We start from the raw sequence: 21,343 nt of genomic DNA, 5'->3' as shown, positions 1-21,343 counted from the left end.
AATGCCTGTCATACAGCTGAAGATTCTAGGCATGGACACAACACATATGAACATGTGTTACTTCTCATTTCTTTTAAGAATCTATGCCATGGAATGTCTAGTCTTAAGTCTTCCTTCAGATCAAATGTAGTTTCACAGTGTTTTTCATGGTATGTTTTTCTTTAGATCTTAAGTGCAAATAGGAACAGTACTGCTCACTGCCTTTTAACCAGTACACTGCACTTTCCTCCTCCTCCTCTTTGTTATCCTGGCACAGCTAGATGTGTGGATGTGCAAGGAATGTGAGTAGGGAAGAACTGGGGTTATATGACAGAAAGAAAGCACGAGAAAGCGCAGGGTCAAGGGATGCAATCTGTTAGACCCACAGGTATGAAGCCAGAGGGAACCGTGGTGGGAAGCATTGCACAAAACTTTGGGAAGGGTTTTCAGATTTTTTGGTACAAGTGTGCTCTGGCATATGGCTGTGGACCACTAGTCTTACCTCATGGCCTTTTATTTGCAGCATGTGCTCGTTATAGGTTAGGTTGTTGCAGATTGTGCTTAGTGTGATACTGAGATCCTGCCTGCATATATGTGTGCTGATGACATTCAGCCAAAGGCTTTAATGTGCCTCATGCAGGCCTGAGATCATAAATGGCTTTTATTTGTAGAATTTGGATGAACAAATGGTCTTTTCTTAGCCCAGCCCAGCCTCATTTGCTTTCTATTTTAGGAGATAATGATAATTGCTAGCTTTTCATGTATATACCCAACTGTTTTGCCAGAGTTAAAATCAGGTTTAGTTAAAAGCCATCTCAGCCTAATAAGACAGTACTGGGCTATTAGTTTACTTTGATTGTAGACATTCAACATATCTGTGATAGTAGCAGAATGGAAATAATGATGTTAATTTACTCTTGCAAAATACTTCGAGGAACCCAGAAAGAGTAAGTAAATGTCATTGTTGCTATAGAATAATAAAAGCATGTTGTCACACATGAGCACAAGAGTAAGTGCGGCAATACCACCTTTAGCTTAGAAAGAAGCAGTTAAACAGGTAGAGATACTTCATGGATCCCTACTTCCTCCACATAACTAGTTTTGGCACCAACAGACATGTAGATAATGGACTAGGCAGACCTTTTGTGTAAGGCAATTTTTCTATTCTGACTGCTTCAGAAATTCAGTTAGAAGCAAAATTAAGTGCTTTAAAAATCTTTTTTCTTGGTTCCATATCTGAGAAATTTCAGCTTCATGGAAGCTTCTTGGATAAAGCTGCAAAAAAGGATGGAAAATACAGCAGCTTTTTTTAGGATTAATGCAATAGGGAATAAATCACAGTTTGGCAGGACCCCAGGTCAGGAATGTGGAAGCTGGCACACTACAGAGAAGCAGTAGTGCTAGGAAGCTGAGAAATGGGTGCTGTTTAAAACTGCAGTTCAGCACCCACTGAGACTGGAGGAAAGATCCCATTTGTTGTCACAATCGAAAGGCAAATTGCATGGTTTCAGATTTAGCATAAGACAATTGGTAAGAAAACAGGCTGAAAGGGACCTCAAGAGATGATCTATCCTCCCAAAACCAAAGGCAAGATCATCATACCAAAGCCATCCTCACAGATGTTTGCTTGTCCCCTCCTCAGCCCCATGCTGGAAATTCCAGAGCCTCCCTTGGTGACCTGTTCCAGCCTTTGCTGTCATTAGAGTGGCACTGAGCCCTGAGCTGGCACAGAAGAGCTGAGGGATCCGTTACATGGTGTCAGTCTTTGTCATTTCATGATTTCAATTTGTAACATTTGTCCTCTAGAGCAAAGTCCTGGTATTAGGACATCTCAGGATTGCTTTTCAAGTCCAGGTCATGTCAGCAGTCTGTGACTTGCATTTTATCACAAGATACCAAAGTGTTTAGTCCCTTTTTTTTTTTGTTTTGTTTTGTTTTGTTTTGTTTTGTCTTTTAAGGGATTTGAGAAGAAGAATGCTGACAGAAAGAGGGATGTGCTGCAAATAGTGACCTGGATAGCAGGAATGCACAGCATGTATTTGGGGCTTTCTTGGCCCATTATCCCAGGAAACAAAAGTCAGGCCCTTTAGTGTCAAAAGGAGTGACTCTCCTCTCATTATCAGTTGTGATAAAGAACTTGGACTTGCCCTTTTGCAACATGTGATGTTGCCTGGGCTGTAAACCCATGAGGACATGAAGGTTTTCAGGCTGTTCCTGTTCAGTCGGCTTGAGCAGTGCAGCCAGGATGATCTTTTTCCTGGTGCCTGGTCTTTAACTGCTGAGATTGCTCTGCTCCTGTTGGTCTCCGTTTGTTGCTTTATGTTGATGTTTCAGGACTGTGGAGAGGACGTTACATTGACCAAAGGAACACCGAGTTTGGGGATAATAAAATACGGAAAATGCTTTGTTCCAGGCTGTCTCCTCTGTGGCTTCCATGTGTGCCTTGGCTGATGGGCATTCCCTTTCTGCTTCACTGGTCTTCCAGGCCTTCCCTTCCCTCAGTCCCTCTGTTCCCTGAGGCTGGGCACAGAAGCTGTAGCACAACCCTTGCAGTTCAGTGCTGTCTGCCGCATCAGTCCCTTCAGATCTTACCATGTGCTGAATTGTCCCTTACCGGGAAATCTCTTTGAGTATTTTATGTTTGAATGGAGAGGAATGGGAGCTTGGGGCTGAGCCAAAGATTTCTTACGTGACATGAGACATTGTGGCATCCTCTGGGACAGAGGGCATTCAGTGCTCCTGGCTTCAGGTTTGCATTCTGCCATCAAAGAGTCTTTCAGAATTGCAGCGAAAAGTGAGTGTTGACTACCAAGGTAGTACCAAAATCCCTGAGCGAGAGTCCTTATGCCGATTAGAGTCCATGAGAACTACAGTTTACCATACCTGCAGGTGGAAGACAATATGCCCTGCCACGCAGCCTTCACTGCTCTCATACTGCTGTCACCCTTGCCTTGGGCTCTCCCTGAAAAAAGGTCTCTCCCCCTGTTCCTGGCTGAGATGTGCCACCGCCCCTGAGCTGGGTGGACACATTGGGCTTTGCTGCCACCCAACGGGGAAGTGCAGCATCCTGATGATGCTCGCTCAGGCCTCCTATATTTAGTTTCATGTAAGCAGTCAAGATCTTGCTAACAGCAAAACTAGAAATAACACTGATTACTTTAGAAGACAGCAACTTTTTGCAGTGATGATTTTTATAGCTCGTTCCTAAAAAAATCTGAAGTTTTTACAGAGCTTGCCCGGCAGTCTTTGAATCGTAAGCAGCATGAAAAACCGAAGAGGTATTTTCCATCTTCTACTGAGTGTGTATAGGATGCCGAAGACTGAATCTTTGTACAGGACCTGGGAAGTGTTTGAGGAAAGGAAGATGTACCTATTTCATTACTGTGCAATTCTCTCCTTTGGTTATCAAGCGTTGCAGTGGGTGTGTGGTTAATGAGGGTTAATGAACCAAGTTACTGACAACAAATGCATTTGTTTGTTTATTTGCAGATTGTGCTGGCTGTGGAAGAGACATAAAAAATGGACAAGCATTGCTAGCTCTGGATAAGCAGTGGCACCTTGGGTGCTTTAAGTGCAAGGCCTGCGGGAAGGTCCTAACCGGGGAATACATAAGCAAGTAAGTAACCTCTGCATCTCTTCTGCACTCTTGGCATGAGTTCTTGTTGCCAATGAAGAACTTGCAGCAAAGTTCACCTTTCGAAATCCAGTTTTCACCACCTTTCCCTATACACCAAAATCTTTGTTTCCAGTGAGAGCTGAGTTGGGAAAGGGAAGTAAACTGAAAAGTGCAACCGAAAGGTGGTGTTTACTGTTAGTAGTCTATATTTAATACCAATATGGAAGAGGATATATCTCCAGGTTCCCACAAAGGATTAGGTGAATTCCTGCATGTGTTTTCTGTGTTAGCCACATAAAGCTTTGTGTCATTTTGCCTTCCAATGTGTGATTTTGAGGAAAAAAAGTAGGAATTGACCTGGCACTGTGTTTCTTATCTCTATATAAGAAACTAATGAAGAGGGTTTTGAGCAGAAGGAAGTGTAGAGGTAGAGAATAGGGAAAAGTGGGGTAATGATAAAATAGAGGGAATGAAGATACAGTCTCTGTTTCCCCCCTTCAGGTATATAACAAAGAGAGAAAATAGGGTAACAATGTGTGTTTCACAAACCTGTCACTAAGTGTTGTATAATATCGAATAAAAAGTAGCATCTGTAATTTCTCAAAAGAAGTTCAGTGCCTGAGAAATATTCCTAGATGATTAGTGTTTCCACTTTTATTCTATGTTCCTTGTTCATACTAAAACACTATATAACCTTAAAAAAAAAAGACTGCTTATACTCTTGCAGACTACCGAAGAATTTTTTGCTGAAGTGAACAAAAACTACCTGCCTATGATAAAGACTGTGATGTCTCATCCCCATAGACATAGTTTCACTGATTCCCTAGAATTGCACCACCTGTAGGCGTAGAGAGTCTGTTCTAAAGAATGAGATTTACTTCAGTGGTTTGTACTGGATGCCTTTTCTTGATGGGAATTTAAGGAATAATTCTAAGAGGCACTAATGAGAATATGATTTTTTTTCTTCTACTACAAAATATTTCCCTTGAATTCTCTCCCATTTGCCTATTCCTGTGTGTAAGAGTTCCAGACTGAAGACAAGGGAAGAGTCTAAGTCATGCTGTAACCTGTTTATTAAAAGGTGGTTTGTAATTCATGGATTTTCTTTTTCAGAGATGGTGCTCCTTATTGTGAAAAGGACTATCAAGTTCTTTTTGGAGTCAAATGTGAAGCATGTCACCAGTTCATTACTGGGAAAGTCCTAGAGGTAGGTGTTTTGTAAGCTAGAGTTTAGGAATTGGGCCATGTCCCATTATGTCCTCACGCAAATGCAGAGAATACAAAAATTCACATAGGAAAGGTTTTTTTCTGCTGATTTTAGAGTGAAGTTGCTAATTTTCAGAAATACTTTCAGTGTTTTAGCTTTGCAGTCATCAGGAAAACTGATAGGGAATTAATTGCACTAGTTTCTATGGATCTGTGGTTTCTGTTTCCCTTTTAATGGTGATATGCAAAGTTTATTGCACTGCTTTTTCTGTGTCAGATGTGATATATTTATAGAGGTCATCTGAGTATTGGAGTCACCTTTGGCAACCATAAGTTTGCCAAAACTAACAATGTGAGATTTCTCTTCTTAAATGAGGCCAGATGATCTGAATGATGCTGACAAGGTGAGAAGGAGAAATGTGCTGGAGCGGTAAAATATATGTTCAGAAACAAGAAGGCAGAAAACATCTGAACCATCTCTTTTGTTGGCTCTTAGTTGGAGTCCTCAGTGTTCTCACTGAAACTGGCCAAATCTTTATAGAGATGTGTATCTTCTGTTGTCACTACTGATCTCCATCTCCTATGTCTGTCATGAGTCCCCTTGAGCTGGAATCCTTGAACTATGCATGGATCCCTCTGTGTCATCATTGAAATGTTTAAGGGGCAAAAATGCAGAGGACCTTCCTTGTCACACTGTCATTGAGATATGAGAAGCAAAACTGTTAACTCACTTCCTTGTACGAAACTCTGTTCAATGGAAAGAACCTAAGCTTTGAGCCCAGGTCTGGAGCTGGGCTGTGTGGTTTGACTCCAGCTTTAGTGATTTTTAATACTCCACTTTTCCTGGGAAAAAAAGCCTTTAAATAATAAAGTTCGTGGAAGAAATGGGAAACCACAAAGGACTTTGGTTACAGGTGTATTTTGTGAAGAAGAAACTGGATGTACTGTATGTTTTACAGTGAATAACAGAAAATAAACCTGAAAGTGTTATGGAAATAAAAGTAGCTGGAATTTGCTAGTGAATGTATATTACAGGTTCTCTTCTTTGTGTCCCATCTGCTACAGATATAAGACTGTGTCAGCAGTCATATGAGAAGTTTCAGGTCTGACATAAAGTGGTAACAGCTTGTGCGTTTAGTTCTGGAGGTTTCTCTGGCTCAGTATTCAGAATATTAACCACGATGGTAGCCACCAAATGAAGGACTCGGAACATGTGTGGACACCTGGTGCATTTGTCACTGCATCTACCGGGAGGAAGTACAATTTTTTAATTAGCCAGGCTCTTAGTCTGCCTCCTTTGCAATGTGTATCTAGTTCCTTTGGAAACCCACATAGATAATTAGTGAGAACAGTCTGAGTTTTTCCTTGAGGAGGAAGGCTGTGTCCCTGACTTTAATCTAGTGGTCTGCTACCATCTGCTTACCTATTCTTGTCTACTGATGAATTTTTCAATTTAGTACTATGTATTGGTGGCACCATAGTTGCATTCCAGTGCAGGAAGCACTGGAGGAGATAAGTAATTGGATTTCTGAGATTGGGAAGCATAAAATAATTCTAAAATTATTTTAGATGCACATGATAGGTGCTCTAGCCTACAAGCAATGCAACCTATTCAGAGACATGGAGGTGAAAATTATAAAAAAGGTTATTGGAGTCTCTGGAGAGCTGGGAAGAAATAAGCTATTCTTATTTGGAGCCTTTTGTGTAGTGGATGTGAATATAGCAAGGCTGCACTCATGTTATTCTTCCTAGCATCAGTGAGAAAGAAACCTAGCTTTTTGAGAGGATCATGAGCTGTATCCTTTCAGAACTGAGTAACTTAAGACTAAGGAAAGATTAGTTCAATTAAACTAGGACTTAGCTGTCCATCATAATCTAAGCTAAAGTTCATGTTATCAGAGACATTGTGTCCTGGGCAGAACCCTGATGCAGTCAAAATCAGGTATAAAAGATAAAGATTTTTCCATTTGACCTAGCCCCTGCAGAATCAGAATATGCTGATGAATTAGAAACAGACCCTATGAATGATCTTATCAATATATGGAAATATTAAGCATGCTAAGTTCTGGGTAAGAATAGAAATTTTGCTTGAATATTTGTGGCTCTCATTGATAATCAGAGGCACAACCCATAATAATACAGTAGAGGGCAGCAGTAGTTCTCAATATATAACTAAGACCAATCTCCTCTAAAGCCTGTAGAAGTTGAATTACTCATACAGTGCAACTCTTGAAGACTGACTGCTATCTGAAAGGTGTAGATTGGACAAGCCCTTAGAAACTTTCACCGAAAAAATAAGTACTGTATAGTCAGGGAAGCCATTCAAACATCGGCTTAACTGCATTACAGTATGTATTAGCAGCCTGGATAGTCTATGAATAGAGTTCTCCAGGTATCATCTGGGAATGCAGATGCAGGAGAGACATTCAAGCACTTTCTGTCATTAAGTGGTGCTTGAAAAGGTTAGAAGATAAAGGTGAGCAGCTAACATTCAATAATCAGAGCAATTTATCAGAACCGTGGGCTCATCCTAGAAACCTTTTACATTGTCAGAGATGCGCAGTTCCAAAGGGGCAGTACTAATGCCTCTAAATTAGACTAAAGGAACTAATAAGTCAACACTTAGGATGAGAAAATCATGTGTCAGCATGTGTGTTCCCTTTGGGCAGAAAAGGTACTCTAAAGGATGGGGTCAGAGCATGACATAAATCCTCTGGTAATAATGGAGGTGAGAGATTGGAAGCAGCCACAGGGCCATGGGAGATAATTCATAAAGCAGGATGCCACAGTTCAGGGAGGGCTGCAGACCTATTTGAGGCAGGACAATTAACAATCTCCTTATCTTGTACAGGAAATCACCCACAACCTTCCAGTACACCCGAAGTTTTAATTTAGATGAAGCTTGAAATTCTCACAGGAGGATTACTGTCTTCCGTTTTTGTTTTCTTTGGCAACATTTCTTCGGAAAATTTGGGTATTTTTGATGATCTGTTTCATGTGGGTCATCTCTTGTCCTGCTGCCTCTCTTGGGAAGGAAACTACATTCTTGGTGTGAAGCAGCACAATTATAGGAACTGTCTAGGTAGAGGTTATGGCATCACTGACTAGCCCAATTTATCCTTACTGACAACCAGTGGGAGAGAAAACAAAACACTTTGTACTTTGCCTTTGTTAATAAAAATGGTAGTAGTAAATTCACTGATCAGTATCTTTCATTTTATTTGTCAATAAGATAATTTGTTATGTCAGGAGCAGAGTGTACTATTTTATCATCTTCATCCAAAGAAATGATGAAAAGAGATTGGAGGGAAGTATATAGTATTGTATACAAACACTTTCTTCTAACGGATCAGAAGCGATGAGCAGCATGCCATTTTAGTGCTGCTTTATTTTCTGCTTATTGTTATTACATCTGGGACAGTCTAAAGAAAAACTGAAAAACTGAAGGGAAATGAAAGCATGAAAGTTAGCTTTGGGTTCACAGAGGCTGGTGGTATCTATTTTTCCAATAAAAGTTAATTTTTTTTATTTAAAGAGAAAGTGAGATTCTTTGCAACATTGCAGGCTTTCAGCTCCTGCTCACTTTTGTCCCTCAGTATGGCTTAGCACCTCTGAAAAATCAGGTTTTCAGTCTTCTGCAGTGAGCAGCCAGCAAGAGAGACAACCACTCCTGTTGTGGACCTGAGTCTTCATCTCAGAAGCAGCTATGCTGTGCCCCTGGTAGGCACCCTCAGCAAGGCCTGTCAGAAAGGCCAAGGTTTGAGTTCAAACCTTGAGAGTCAAGCCTTGAGAGGATGGACTCCCTCCAACCATTCTGTAGAGGTGATGCCTCCCCTTTGCTCAGTTAGGAAATGCATTACTCAAAAAAACAGTATTCATTTTGCTAATATCCACATATCATGGAAGAATGCTCTTTTTTCTAGGCCATAGATCTAACAACTTTCAGTAGCCCTGAAAATATGGAAGAAAAATACCTTGTGCATTTAAGTCAGTTCAAATATTTCTCATGTATTATTTGACACAGAACTTTGTGACAAATAGTCACAGATAATAGATGAGTGCATGCTAACACAATAAATGTGATATTATGCAATATGAAACAGATACTGCAACTTTCTTGAGGATACCAAATACTTTAATACTCGAGTATTTCAGGAAATGTTGTCAAAGCAAGAGAGATCAGTGTTCTTCCTTGGGTTTCTCCAGCAGATAGGAATCTTTATTTATGAAAAATTACCCATTTTCCATTAACTCTGGTGAAAAACGTTTTTATCGGGCAATAACGGCATAGTGAGAGTGAGGACTTTTACATAGACTTTCCACTAAGCTATTGTTTTCATAGCTTCAAGGCTTGCCTATTGAAAGATGCCCTTCTGATCCTAATCCTGCAAGTTTCTGTGTAGACATGGGTAACTCCACAAATCTAAGTAAACTTCAGCACATATTTAGCTATTTGAAAGACGCTGGCCTAAATAATTTTTGTCTAATGTGGTTATCATACACAATATAACTGTTCCTCCAAGGCTTAATTCAAAATATGTTAAATCAGTGAGAAGCTTTCCATTGACTTCAGAGAATGGCGGCTCGTGCCTACATCCATGTATTTCGTCTTTGCTTATCTAAAGTGGTTTACAGAACTCCTATTAGTTTTCTTCTAGTTCTGCAGAAAGAAGACATCAGGGTAGAAACAGGTGGATATTTTCAATGAAATCATACAGAAAGCCTGAGAATAAGATTTAGGTCTTAATGATTTTCACTTTTTTTGGCTGTTACTGATATGAACAGGATTTGATCTCGTGACCTAGAGATAGAGATGTGTATATGTTACCAAATTCCTCAACCATCTTGCTACTCTACCCATTTATGTTTATACTACTTGCTTAATATTCATTTGCAAATAAAAAGCCATTGTGCGGTTTCTCCTGACTGTGCATAGCTCAAGTTCCTGTTCTAATGGGCTGCTGCCTGCCCTGTGTTTGTTTCCTGTGCACTGTTGAAACTTGCACCCCACCTTGTAAGCAGTGGCATAATGCCATTTTAACAGATGGACCTGAAAAGAGAAATGCCAGAGCACCAGAAGGCTCCCTTGACTTCAGTCTGCAAGGTCAAGTTCTAAATGTGTTTGATATTGTAATTTATGCTGAGCTTCCCCTGATTCTAAAGAGGAGTAGTAATTTAAGATGTGGTATCTAATGTGAAGGAGATTTAGTACTTGTAGATACTGTTACTGTAATGTGCCAGCATTTTAAGGTGTCTCATCTGTGCTGCAACTAACTTTGAAAGATTTCAACTTTGAGACACCTTGACTTCTGAAGTTAGAAGTAAATAACAATAATTGGGGGGGGGGGACGGGGACGGGGGACGGGACGGGACACAGGACCGGGAGGACATGACCAAACAAACAGTAAAAGCTACTATGGTTGTGTAAAGAAACTGTATCCATATTTAAGAGGCAAAGAATGTGAGCCAGAAGAGCCTGTAAGTTTCTTCAGGTATTGTTTACAGAGCTAGATTTAGAAACCTGTGCTGTCAGGGGTTCAGAGAAGTTTCTGCTGATTCTTTACATGTAAATGAGTCTGTTTTAAATAAATAAATAACAAATAGATGACAAAAAGTTGCTGGTTCCCATACTGTAAATGATTTATTCGAACAGTGCCTGTTTATGTTGTTCAAGGATATGCCTTCTGCCAACACTTACCCATGCAAGCAGCTTTGCTTGTGTGAGTATTAGTATTCGGATGCTTCAGTTGATTGACTTTCAGGGAAGCTCAGTAGCCTTCACGTTTAAGTAATTTATTTTAAGGAGATTTAGGCTCATAGCTTACATGAAAACATCACCTTTCTCTGCAAAGATCCATGCAGTACAGAGTTTAGTTAGGCACTTCAGTACATTCATGCATCTGATCCTGTGTTCTAATAACAGTACACTTTCTAGATTGAGGAACCATGTAGAGAATCTCTTATAACAAACAGAGATTTCCTTCAATTCCATTCAGAAATGTTAAATGAAAGGCTAACTCATATTCTTCTGAACAAAATACTTAGCAAGGCTGTTTTCATAGTAGTTATGCAGGAAGTATCACAAAATGTGTCATTTACTGGATTTTAATGATGCAGCCTGTACTGGTAGTACAGGTTGAGGTGATATAAAAATTCAAACACTTTTATAAATGAAGCAATTGAGTTGAACAAAGACTGATGATATGATGGATCCAAATGGGTTTGGTTTTGGTAGTGTGTTAAAGTTGTGGTAAAATAATATCCCTGAGGAACGTATTACCATTTTGTTTTCATAGCACTTGGCGTCTGCTGTTTTGGGTGTCTCACAGGCTTGGGAGAGTCTTTGCTCTTTGTTATCTTCACACACCATAAAAATGCAGGGGAAAAGGCTACGGAGCAAATGAGAAGAAGCAGTGGAGTTTAGTGCATGCTTTGTTAGTTCTGTGATTTGCTTAGTGTTTAATTTTACTGCTGTTACAATAAATGAGAAAAATGAACATGTTGTTTGAATGGCCCAGGTAAGTGATAAGAAAAAGCAGAAGCACATGATGTGCTTGTTTGCCCTCTTAGTCAGATATATACAGGCAGACCACAGCACCTTTTTCATTATGGAAAATACCTGTTGAGAGATCAGATAGGACCGGTGCACAGGGCCCACTGTAAATTCATCAAATGCTCATAGAGTGTGTCTGAAGCGTGATCTCACTCAAAATGTGCAAATAGGAGAAAGGGATACATGTACCAGTGTGGGAAGTGGCTCCAGCGCTCTGCCTGCATTAGTCTGAATTGGACTAGAATACAATCTCAGTGTAACTAAGTGCTTGTGACAAAACTAGACTAACACCCAGGAGGCTTCTTCAGAAGCCATGGAAGTAATAACTTCCAGAGAAAGAGAGCACTAATTTCATACTCAGGAGACACCTCTGAAAAGGGGAAAATGTTCTGAGTTGTATCAATGTCAAGTAGTGACACGCAAGTGATGAGAAATGGTCCTGCCCCTGCCTGGGCCGGTATTCATCCCCCTTTTCCTTTTTCAGAATGGGTTGGCCGAGTTACTGCCGGAGTTGGTTTAATGTGCAGGGAGGCTTATTTGCTTGGTTTGGTGGGTGTGTGCAGGAGAGTGCGTGAGTGCGAGCAGAGGAGGAGTGAGGCTCAGGGCTGGGTGCAGTTACAGGCACTTCACTGTGGGCTGGTTCAGTGCGAACACGAGCAGTCTGCACATCGCTTCTGGTAGTGCTCAAATTTGAACAGAGGTGGAGGGACTCTGCCTGCCGGGCTGAGGAGGGAATGGACTTAGACTGAAGAATTACTACCAGAAGGTAAACCCTTTCCTGTGAAACTAGATCTGAACTGGAAGGAGTCATGGCTTTCTTTTGGGGGGGAGAGGGGAGGTGCAACTTTGTGATGTAACTGAATAGCTTTCCAGTGGTATCATAATAGGGTACTTGTACTTTTGTTCCTGTGCACCAGAAGGATTTTTTTAAAAGGCTGTGTGTAATTCTGCGGTTTAGATAAAGGGAGTACAGATAACATGTTTCTAAACTGCCAGGAAGAGAGGAGAATGGCGCAGAGCTTGGGCTGTTTCTGATTGCAACTGATTGCTGGTGTACGGAGGAACAATACAATTCTTCATCTCAAATAATTCTAGATATAGTTTTGTTGGCTCTTTTGATCACTTCTGGACATTTGTCGCGTAGAAATAGGGTTAGAGTTTGTTTCCAGTTTCCCTGCCTTTTTGCTGAGAAACATGCTTTATCAGTTACGTAGAAAGCTGATTTTTTTTTTCCTCCTAATGTGGGGTTTGTTTGCATAAAAATGGGGAAATGAAAAGTTTAATAATAACTCCGGATATGGGTAAATGGTTCAGACAGATTGTCTATGTAGCTGAGTAGCAGCATAGATTTAACTTAATTTAGACTACTCTTCCCTGATGAAAAATATGCTAGTATAATCGCCTGGAACACCACACCTTGCACAGGGTCAAAAATCTAGAATAAATATATTTCCAGAAAAAATAACGTACATTGCTTCATGTAAAAATCTTTCTAACAGGATTTTGGTGATTGCACGTGCCCCCCCCCAAGATTGAATTTGGCAAGAGGGATATCTGTAGTTTGGGAAAGACCTGACATATAAAGATGACAAAAGAGTATCTGAAGTTGACAGAGCCCTAACAGAACTTCAGTTGCTATGGCAGCATAATCACAAGGCATTAACTTCTCAGCAGTGGTTTGGAAACCATCCTTCAGTCAATTTGAACATCAATAGGAAGGGAAGGAATGTTAAGAGGATGTAGGGATGGTGAATAAGAAAAGCAAGTTGTAACAAGTAATTTAAAAAATAACCAATTAAAGCTTCCTTATTGCCACAAAGGGATTTGCAAAATCTTGCAGGTGCTTATAAGAATATGGCTTATCTGTATAAATTGTTTTTGTGAGTATGGTGCTGCTGATTAGGATCTATATTGCCTAGCACAGCATCTTTAGCTTGTACCTTTTTGATTTAGTTAAATATACTCTAGTGTGTTTCTTGCACTAAGTGTTACTGAAAAACTTTAGCAGGCTGATCAAAATACTTTAAAACGACATTTCAGTAGAGTCTTTTATATTAGTATAAAGTTTCTTGCCACCAACAGCAGCCCTTGTGATATATAGCCATTGCATGTATGCCAGTAACACACAACAGATACTTAAGTAGCTTTTTCATGTCTTAGAGGTGCATGTAACACATGCCAGTTTTTAGTAGAGGAGTACCTTACCTGCATGACTTTATTTTTCTTGTTACATAGCTGTATTAAGAACTCAGTTGCATGGTTGTCACTGCCAAACACGTCTTGTTCTCTTCTTGGAACAGTCTGCTTTAGGGAAAACATAATACTCTCTTTATTCTGTTGCTACTTCTGTTCATCTTTTAAACCTTTGCATTGTGCTAGTGCTACCTGCCACAATCCCTCACAACAGCGATATAAAATTAATAATGATCCTTGCACCAAAGTACTTACACTAAAAATAAAAGTTCCTTGGTGTCAAAGTCTCAGTCAATTGGGATGTAGTGATAGGGGAATGTGAGAATGCACTCTGTAGCAATATGGAATTATTTCAGCCAGTTATTTTTTGTTTCTCCCAGACCAAGATCACAATGAAAAATGGATTAAGTTGTGAAATACTTTTTTGCAGGATTGTGATCTTTCGTTTTTAAGTCCTGCTTTAAGTTCTCCTATCAGTGGAAAGTTTGCCACTGACTTCTAGAAGAGCAGGATAGGACTTAGACCTGTCACCCGTAAAAAGTAATTGTTGGGAAGAATGCAGCAATAACATGTTTGAAACTTGAGAAGTGGAGAAGAGCCTGTTGGGGCAAGTCTATAGCTGTTACCTGTTTGTAAGAGGCTCCATCCAGGTCTTGTGCTCAGGACTCGGTTCCCTCTCTCTTTTGTCTGCTTTGTCAGGGTGCTTTCGTGGGACGGGAGGGAAGGAAAGAAAAAGCAAAACCAAAAGATATGTCTGGAATCTTTAGGGACTTTGAAGTCCACAGAATTAACACATGTGTTTACTGAGCAGGTGCTTTACAGATGAAGAAATATGATACACATGGGTATTTTGTGGGTGATTAAATGTTTGAAATGGCCACCTGGAGCACAAAAGGGGTAGATTTTAATTACATGCTCATGCTACATTAGAAGATCATACAGGTCTAATAGTTCTTTGGATAGATATCTGTGATGTATGACATTTATGACAAGCCTTCTTCTTTGTAAGAAGTAAAAATAGCACACAGCAAGAGATGCACCTTTTCATCACCAGCAACAGATACTCTGGCATTTCAACTGTCCGTGAAACTAGCTTGGGATGTTTTGTGGTTTGCAGAGGTCTCTGAAATGAGCATCATAAATCATGTGAGTATGAGTTAAAATGTTAAGAAATTGACTTTTACATGTAGGATTTGGAGAGCGAGATTAGTTATGCATACAGATGGATCTGCTGTTGCTTTGAATTCTGTAACATAGTTGCATGTTGGCTGGAAAATGTTTTCTTCTAGCAATGAGGAGAGTAACAGTGGAGGCAGTAAAAAACTTTAAGCAGACTCAGGAGTACCCTTCAACTACAGCTGTTGAGGCAACAATTGTGGAGACCCTGTACTCGGTTGAAAACTGAATGGCAGCAAATGATGTTAGGTATCCCTTTCTGCTTTACGTCCATCACCTCTTTCCTGTTCATCACCATAGTAATATGTTGTATCATGGTTATTTTGTTGGAATAGTTTTCCCTTGGTAACTAGAAATCTTAATTTTACACACAGCTGAAGAAAACAAGGTAGGGAGTAAAATCCCCGTGTCTTGGCTCTGACAAACATACTCTGATGGGATGTTTATGCCAGCTAGGATTCAAAAGTATACTCGCATAGTTTTGCATCTCTAATTGGAAATCACATGTATCAGCAGTGAGAAAAATGACAAATAGGATAAAAAAACGGACTTCTGCCAAAAATAAATGGCTCTGCTTTTAGCAGAGTATATGTTGGTAGTCTGACATTTATTCAAAGTTACTCTATTTGAAAAAGAGACAACTATTTCTCTGCACTATCTATCCACTGGTTACCTTGAAGTCCTTTGATATTTCCATTTTAAATTTAATGTAACATAAACATTTTGGCCGGAATTACACAATGAGGATTCCTGAGAAATGCCTAGATGTAGTTAAATCCAGGCTCATAATTATATATGGGTGACTATAGAGTTAAGAGCAATGTGATTGGGAAGAAAAATATTTGAAGAAAATCTGTCCCTTTCCTGGATTGTCATCTGTGGCTTGTTATGACCTCTTGCTGGAAGAGATTTCCAAAGGTGGCAGGTAGCATTGCAGTTAATCAAGGATAAACCCCATTCTTTAGACTTTTTAAAGCATGACAGTAACTTTTAGGATCAGTTTGCTACAAGAGCAGGCTCTAGTCACTAAAAGAAAAAATATTCCCTGTTTTCCTGTTAGAACAATCTGCGAGTCGATCAGGTACAAATTATCATAAATTGAGTGTTTCATGTCTACTTTTTCTTACGGGCTACCTTTGTTTTGTATTCTCTGGTTATTTTCTATGGATGTACTGCGTCTGACCTCATGCTTAGTTTCTTTTGCCCCTCCTTTGGGCTTCGCAACTTGAACTGTTGTTCTTGAGGCACTCCCTCTGAACTGAATGCAGACATCAGAATGGAGACCAGACTTTGCTAAATTGCATGCCAAAGGTTGCGTGGTTCCTGAAACAGCCTTCTGACAGAAAACTGGAAAGGCAGTTTTGTGTTAGATGAACAAGAAAATCAGCTACAGTTATTTGGATCCAGCGGTGTGCTACACAGAGGTCTGGCAGGGCTGGGAGTCTGAGAATTTGAGTTCTCTGCTTGGCTCTGCTGCAAGCATTAATTTTGATCCAACGTGAGTTGCTTAACCTCCCAAGCTCTCACTTGCTTCATCACTTAGTGGTTTGCACTTGCCTACTGAATAGGTTAACAAGAGTTTTGCCTAGTGCTACAGTGACCTGTTTTCTCAACCTTCCCCATACTACAGAGCCCTGTCACAGTGCTGGACATTCTGGGTCAGTAGCAATTCTGGTGCTGGAGCAGCACACCCTATACCATCACTTCTGGCGCTTCACTTGAACTCTCTGAACTACAAGCCACATCAACAAAGGCTCCCTTCTAGCAGCAAAGCCCCTGCTATACCAAGAGTTTTGCTGCTTAGCCAGGACAGGTCTCGGTGAACTGCTTTAACTCTACTGGAAATTTTTCCAGTGTAATCTTAGACTCTGACTCTAATTATTCTACTGGTTTGGTCCAGACCTGTGCTCCCTAGGAGCAGCCTGATGCATGTATAAAAGCTTCTCTCTATGTAAAGCCCATTGGAATGGATTTTAAGGTCAGAGGAACTGCTAAAATCATCTTGCTTGACCTTATCTTTTCAGAATCATAGAGCTGTTCCCTAGAAACCAAATGAAAGCTTATCCTTTGGGAAATTATCTTGCCTTGTCATGAAGACTGCAGAGTGATTGTAAGGCCAAAAATTTTCTCTCTTGCTGCTTAAATTACCTTTACTTTTTAGAAACTTCACCTTATTTTGAGGTTAAATTTGTCTAACTTCAACTTTTTGATGTTGTCATAGTTTTTTCAATGGGATTGGAAAGCTCATGCTCTTTTCTGCTATCATCTACTTTCTTTGCTTTTAATCACCTGTCTGTTGTGATCTAGTCATCTCTGAAGCCTCTCACTGAATATGGGTTTGAGTCTGAGTCCTTCAGGTTCACAGCTGAAGACTCACATTGTTTTGATGGTTCTCCACCTAACTCTATTCTGTAAATCCACATGTATGCACTCATCAGTGTTATAATGGTGATGTTGCAGTATCTGTAGTCAAAAGCAAAACCTTTTTTCTGCTTTTCCTTTATATTCTGTGTATACATTAAATGATCAGAAGAGCCAGCCCTTTCAGGTACTCTGAGAGCATTTTCTGGGAGATTATCAACGATGTTTTCAAACCGCCTGCCTCAGTGGCTGTTGCCCACATGGCCCTCAATCTCACAGGGCCCCAGTTTCTTGATTTGCAGGCATATTACGTTGGACTGTTAAAACATACTTGTTGGGTTTACATAGCTTAAACAAGCATTGTCTTTGATTCATTAGCAGATTTCCCAGGAAAGGTTTTATATTCTTGTCTTGGCCAGTAGTAGAAGTACCTCATGCTGTGGGTAGAAGGAAGTAATCTCTGAGGTATCTGGCTCACCAGAGCCTCCCCTGCTAACACATCCATCTGTCAGAGAACTGCCTAGCTATAGTTTTCTGAAGGCTCTGAAGTACAAATTATTCAAATCTCCGAATATGTAAATGTTGACTTATGGCAAACACTATTTAGATAAATCTTGCTTAATAAACAGTATCAAACAGGAAGAATATGTCTTGCGGCATCATCAAATGCAGACCAGAAGGATACACCTCCTGAATACTCCTGCCTTTTCTGTGTTCTCTTTCATCATTTTTCATCTACTGCTCACAAGACATCTTTGCCTGATCTGTGATTTTTTTTTTTATTATTATTATTTTTTTCCCCCATCATGCTTTAATAAAGACTCTTATTGTCTTTAAACATGTAGCCCATAGTTATTTTTTTGGTGACTTTTGCCTTCTTATTGGTTACCTTTATTTCTAACTTAATGACTTAGTCATTGCCTTTTTTTTTATGTTAATAGTATCTCAGTTCTTATAATTTTTCTGTGCATCAAGCATATAGACCATGATAACTTTTTTGTTTGTATTTTAGAATACAGGAATTGGGACATCCAGTAGGATGTCTTAAAAATTCCTGGGTTTATCCTTTTATGGTTACTTTAAGATCTAGGAAGATGTATATTCCTTTAAAATTCCACATACACATGTATATGTATATGTATGCACATATAACACTGCTCTTTATTTCTGTCTGTCTACAAATGCAATCAAATCATGATCAGAATGGAGATAACTGCTAATTTTTGGAATTGCAAATAACCTTTTTATGTTAGGATGACGTCTAGTATTTATTACCTGCTGTCAAGTACAAGGCTTTCTGATTTATGAAATAATTCTGTTGGTGTTTTTTTATGATACAAAGGAGATATGCTGCTGACTTCTGTAGCTAAATTTCAGCAGGTTGAAGTTAGCTGTAGTTCTACTGACTGAGAAAGTTGTTTCTTATTAAATAAACTAGTAATATCTCAGTCTTCCAAGATACTTCCCATTGTTTTGGAGATATCATTGCAGTGCTGCAAATATAGCTTCAGTTAACGTGATCTGCTAATGCATACACATCAAGCTCTGTTATTCGAAGTTCAGCCAGAGGGACAAGTCAAGGGACTAACAGTCACTTCATGCAGAGTGCTAAAAGGAGAAATATGGTTGTGTTTCACTCTTGAACTCACATATTCCTGATAACTCAGTGATCCTGTTATCACCTAACGAAAGAGAACATGAAGATGACTTGGAAAGTGGAATATTCCTGGTGTTACGGAAGATTGCATATCATATGCATCCGGTACATAATCCATTCACAAGATTCCATGCTGTCCCTTGACCTGTGCCATGTAACTAACACTCAGCAGCAAACCAAGCTAAGGGCTTGGCTTTGCTTTCAGCAGGCTAGAGGCTGTAGCTGGAAAGGCTTTCTCGCCTTGCTGCAGAGAGACCGATCACTCAACTGTACAGCTCAGCAGACCTACACAACACTCTCGGTAGTCAGTAGAGGTGTTTTGCTGGCTGGTTGAGGCAAAGTTATAGTTATGCCAGTATTAGGCTGTTTGAAAAGGCCCTTGGCACCATGGTGAAGTTACTGTAAAGTAGCTTTGCTGCTTGATTCTGGTTCCAAACTAATCCTATGAATGTGGCTGTCCTTTAGGTGAAGTATCTTTTCATGTCAAAAATCCATGCTGGACAAAATGCATACAAGATAAAGGAATGTTTAGTTCTCTAATACTTTGTGAAGCCGAAAGATTACAGAAGATGTAGAAAGTCCACACCTGTACTTATAAACTGGACCTGTTCCAGCATTGTTAAGAAATAGAGGAGGGATTTGTATCAGGACTTGCCAAATACTTGCTGTTGAGAAGTTCAAAATTAAAAAAAATAATCTGTGCAATACACATGGTTTAAAAGAAAATTAAATGCCGGATGCTGGATTTTGCTCTCATACACACCTAAATGAGGGTAATGAAGGCAGTGAATTCAGATGTTTATTGTAATTAGATTAGAATGAAACTTAATAAATTCTAGTACATATATTTACTCTGGATTGTTTCTGATTAACTACATGTTCAGTCACTGGAATTAGGTTTCTCTGTGCATAAATGTAACCCAGGATCCGAACAGAGATGTTGCTGAAATCCTGGCAATAGGCAATAAAGCTGTGTTTGCTGTTGCTTTGCTCCTCTGTACTGACCACAGTATTCTAACCAGCCACTTTGTGCTACTGTGGGTATGTTTCTCAGTTGAGTGGAATTACCTTCTTTGTACTGACCTCCCGCTGTTAACTGTGTAGCTAATGTAAGTTCTTAACCTTGGTCCTGTGTGTAGCAATAGTGGATTTGCCCCATGAAGACAGAATGAATAGCTCCCATAAAGACCGTAGTTGGTAGTTAAGAATTTCACCTGTGTGTGCAACTTGCTCAACACTGGATGTTGCAGGAAAGTAAGAACTCAAAGCAGAGCTGACAGTGCAGTGAAAAGTAACTGCTAGGATCTTACTAAAGTAAGTCCAGTTGATTCTCAGCTGCCCTGAGAACTGTTTCTTCATGCCAGCAGAGCAGTTGCATAGCTGGGAATTTAGCCTGAATCGTTACTTGCATCTTTGCTATAAGGAAAAATTATATTCTAAGCAGCTAACAGTTGCATTGCTATTAACAGCAACTAATGGGTACAACAATAGTGTATGCAGATGGAATTAACACTGTGTAAGTTACAAAGTTTATTACAGTCCATCTCTTAAGTAATATACTAGCATGAGATTGGCAGTCACTGTTGATATGCTGGGAAGTATTTTTGTATAAGAATCAGAAACTGGACATGAATTAACAGTGCAGGTGTTCCTAGCAACAGGACAGCTGCAGTTTTGGCTTACCCAAGGCAGCACAGCAATCAATGGAAGACTCTGAGGGTCTTCCATGTCTCTTGCATGCACATTGTCATTCAGATTTACAGTCACGGCCTCACGCTCCATTTCCCACTTTCCCCCAGTCTTGTGTCTTGTGTCTTGCAGCCCCATCAGCCTGGGAACTGCCAGTGTGAGCTCTGCTTCCCGCTGCTCCGTCCTGTCTCAGGTTGAACAGAGGCAGAGACTGTGCTGAGAGTTGTTGCTATTGAGATGTTGTGACAGTAGTGTTAAAAACAGCTTTAGAAGGTCCTAGTTTTAAAGATACATATCAAACAACGATTTATCAGGCTAGAATATTTTCAATGTTTAAATTTTGTTACACTTTCCTTCCTTTGGCAGTAACAGAGAAAATTGGGGTAGACTCTGAAGTCCTTTGGAAGCAAAGGATCTGCACAGATATCTGAGCAAAGATATTTGTAGTGACTTGCTAAACAGACAAGAGCCTGGGAAAAATGAGTGGACAGTTTGAGTCAGGATGTTATTAGAGGCCAGTTTTGGTCTTCATAGTGTTTGTGCTGTTCCAGCCGCTCGTGAGATCACAGAAGCCTGCAGAGAAGGAAACAATGGAATTTGATGTTATACCGAACATCAAACAGGGTTGAAGGTTCTGTGACCTCTGCAAGTAATTAAAATAAAGCTTCGCTGGAAAATGGTAGGCTACTGCCACAGTTCCTGTTTTACAATTCACAACATTCCTTAAGGGATTTCAAAGATGAGTCCGAGTTATTCTTTGTGCTGCTCCTTAGTCCTTAAGAGAGTTAAGAAATCAGGTCATTCTCCTCAGAGTCATGGTAGAACTAAATATTTGATTAGGTTTGGCCATCAAATGGGCCCATTATACCTGTTCATAAAAATTTAAAAACAAAGAAAAGGGGGAGGGGCTTTT

At 39.9% G+C, this 21,343-nt stretch overlaps 1 protein-coding gene across 10 annotated transcripts in view; it reads left to right on the top strand.

Moving 5' to 3' along the window:
* Positions 1–21,343, top strand: part of ABLIM1 (actin binding LIM protein 1) — a 209,405-nt gene that overhangs the window by 124,194 nt on the left and 63,868 nt on the right. For all 10 annotated transcript variants that reach the window (XM_049811324.1, XM_049811323.1, XM_049811320.1 and 7 more), the window contains exons 5-6: positions 3,469–3,595; positions 4,709–4,802. In XM_049811324.1, coding sequence (XP_049667281.1) covers positions 3,469–3,595; positions 4,709–4,802 — 221 coding nt within the window. The remainder of the gene's footprint in view (positions 1–3,468; positions 3,596–4,708; positions 4,803–21,343) is intronic.

Source organism: Accipiter gentilis, chromosome 9 (assembly GCF_929443795.1).
Source record: "Accipiter gentilis chromosome 9, bAccGen1.1, whole genome shotgun sequence".
NCBI lineage: Eukaryota > Metazoa > Chordata > Aves > Accipitriformes > Accipitridae > Astur > Astur gentilis.
The sequence above is the reverse complement of the archived record's forward strand: the minus strand, read 5'-3'. Positions and strand labels throughout refer to the sequence as shown.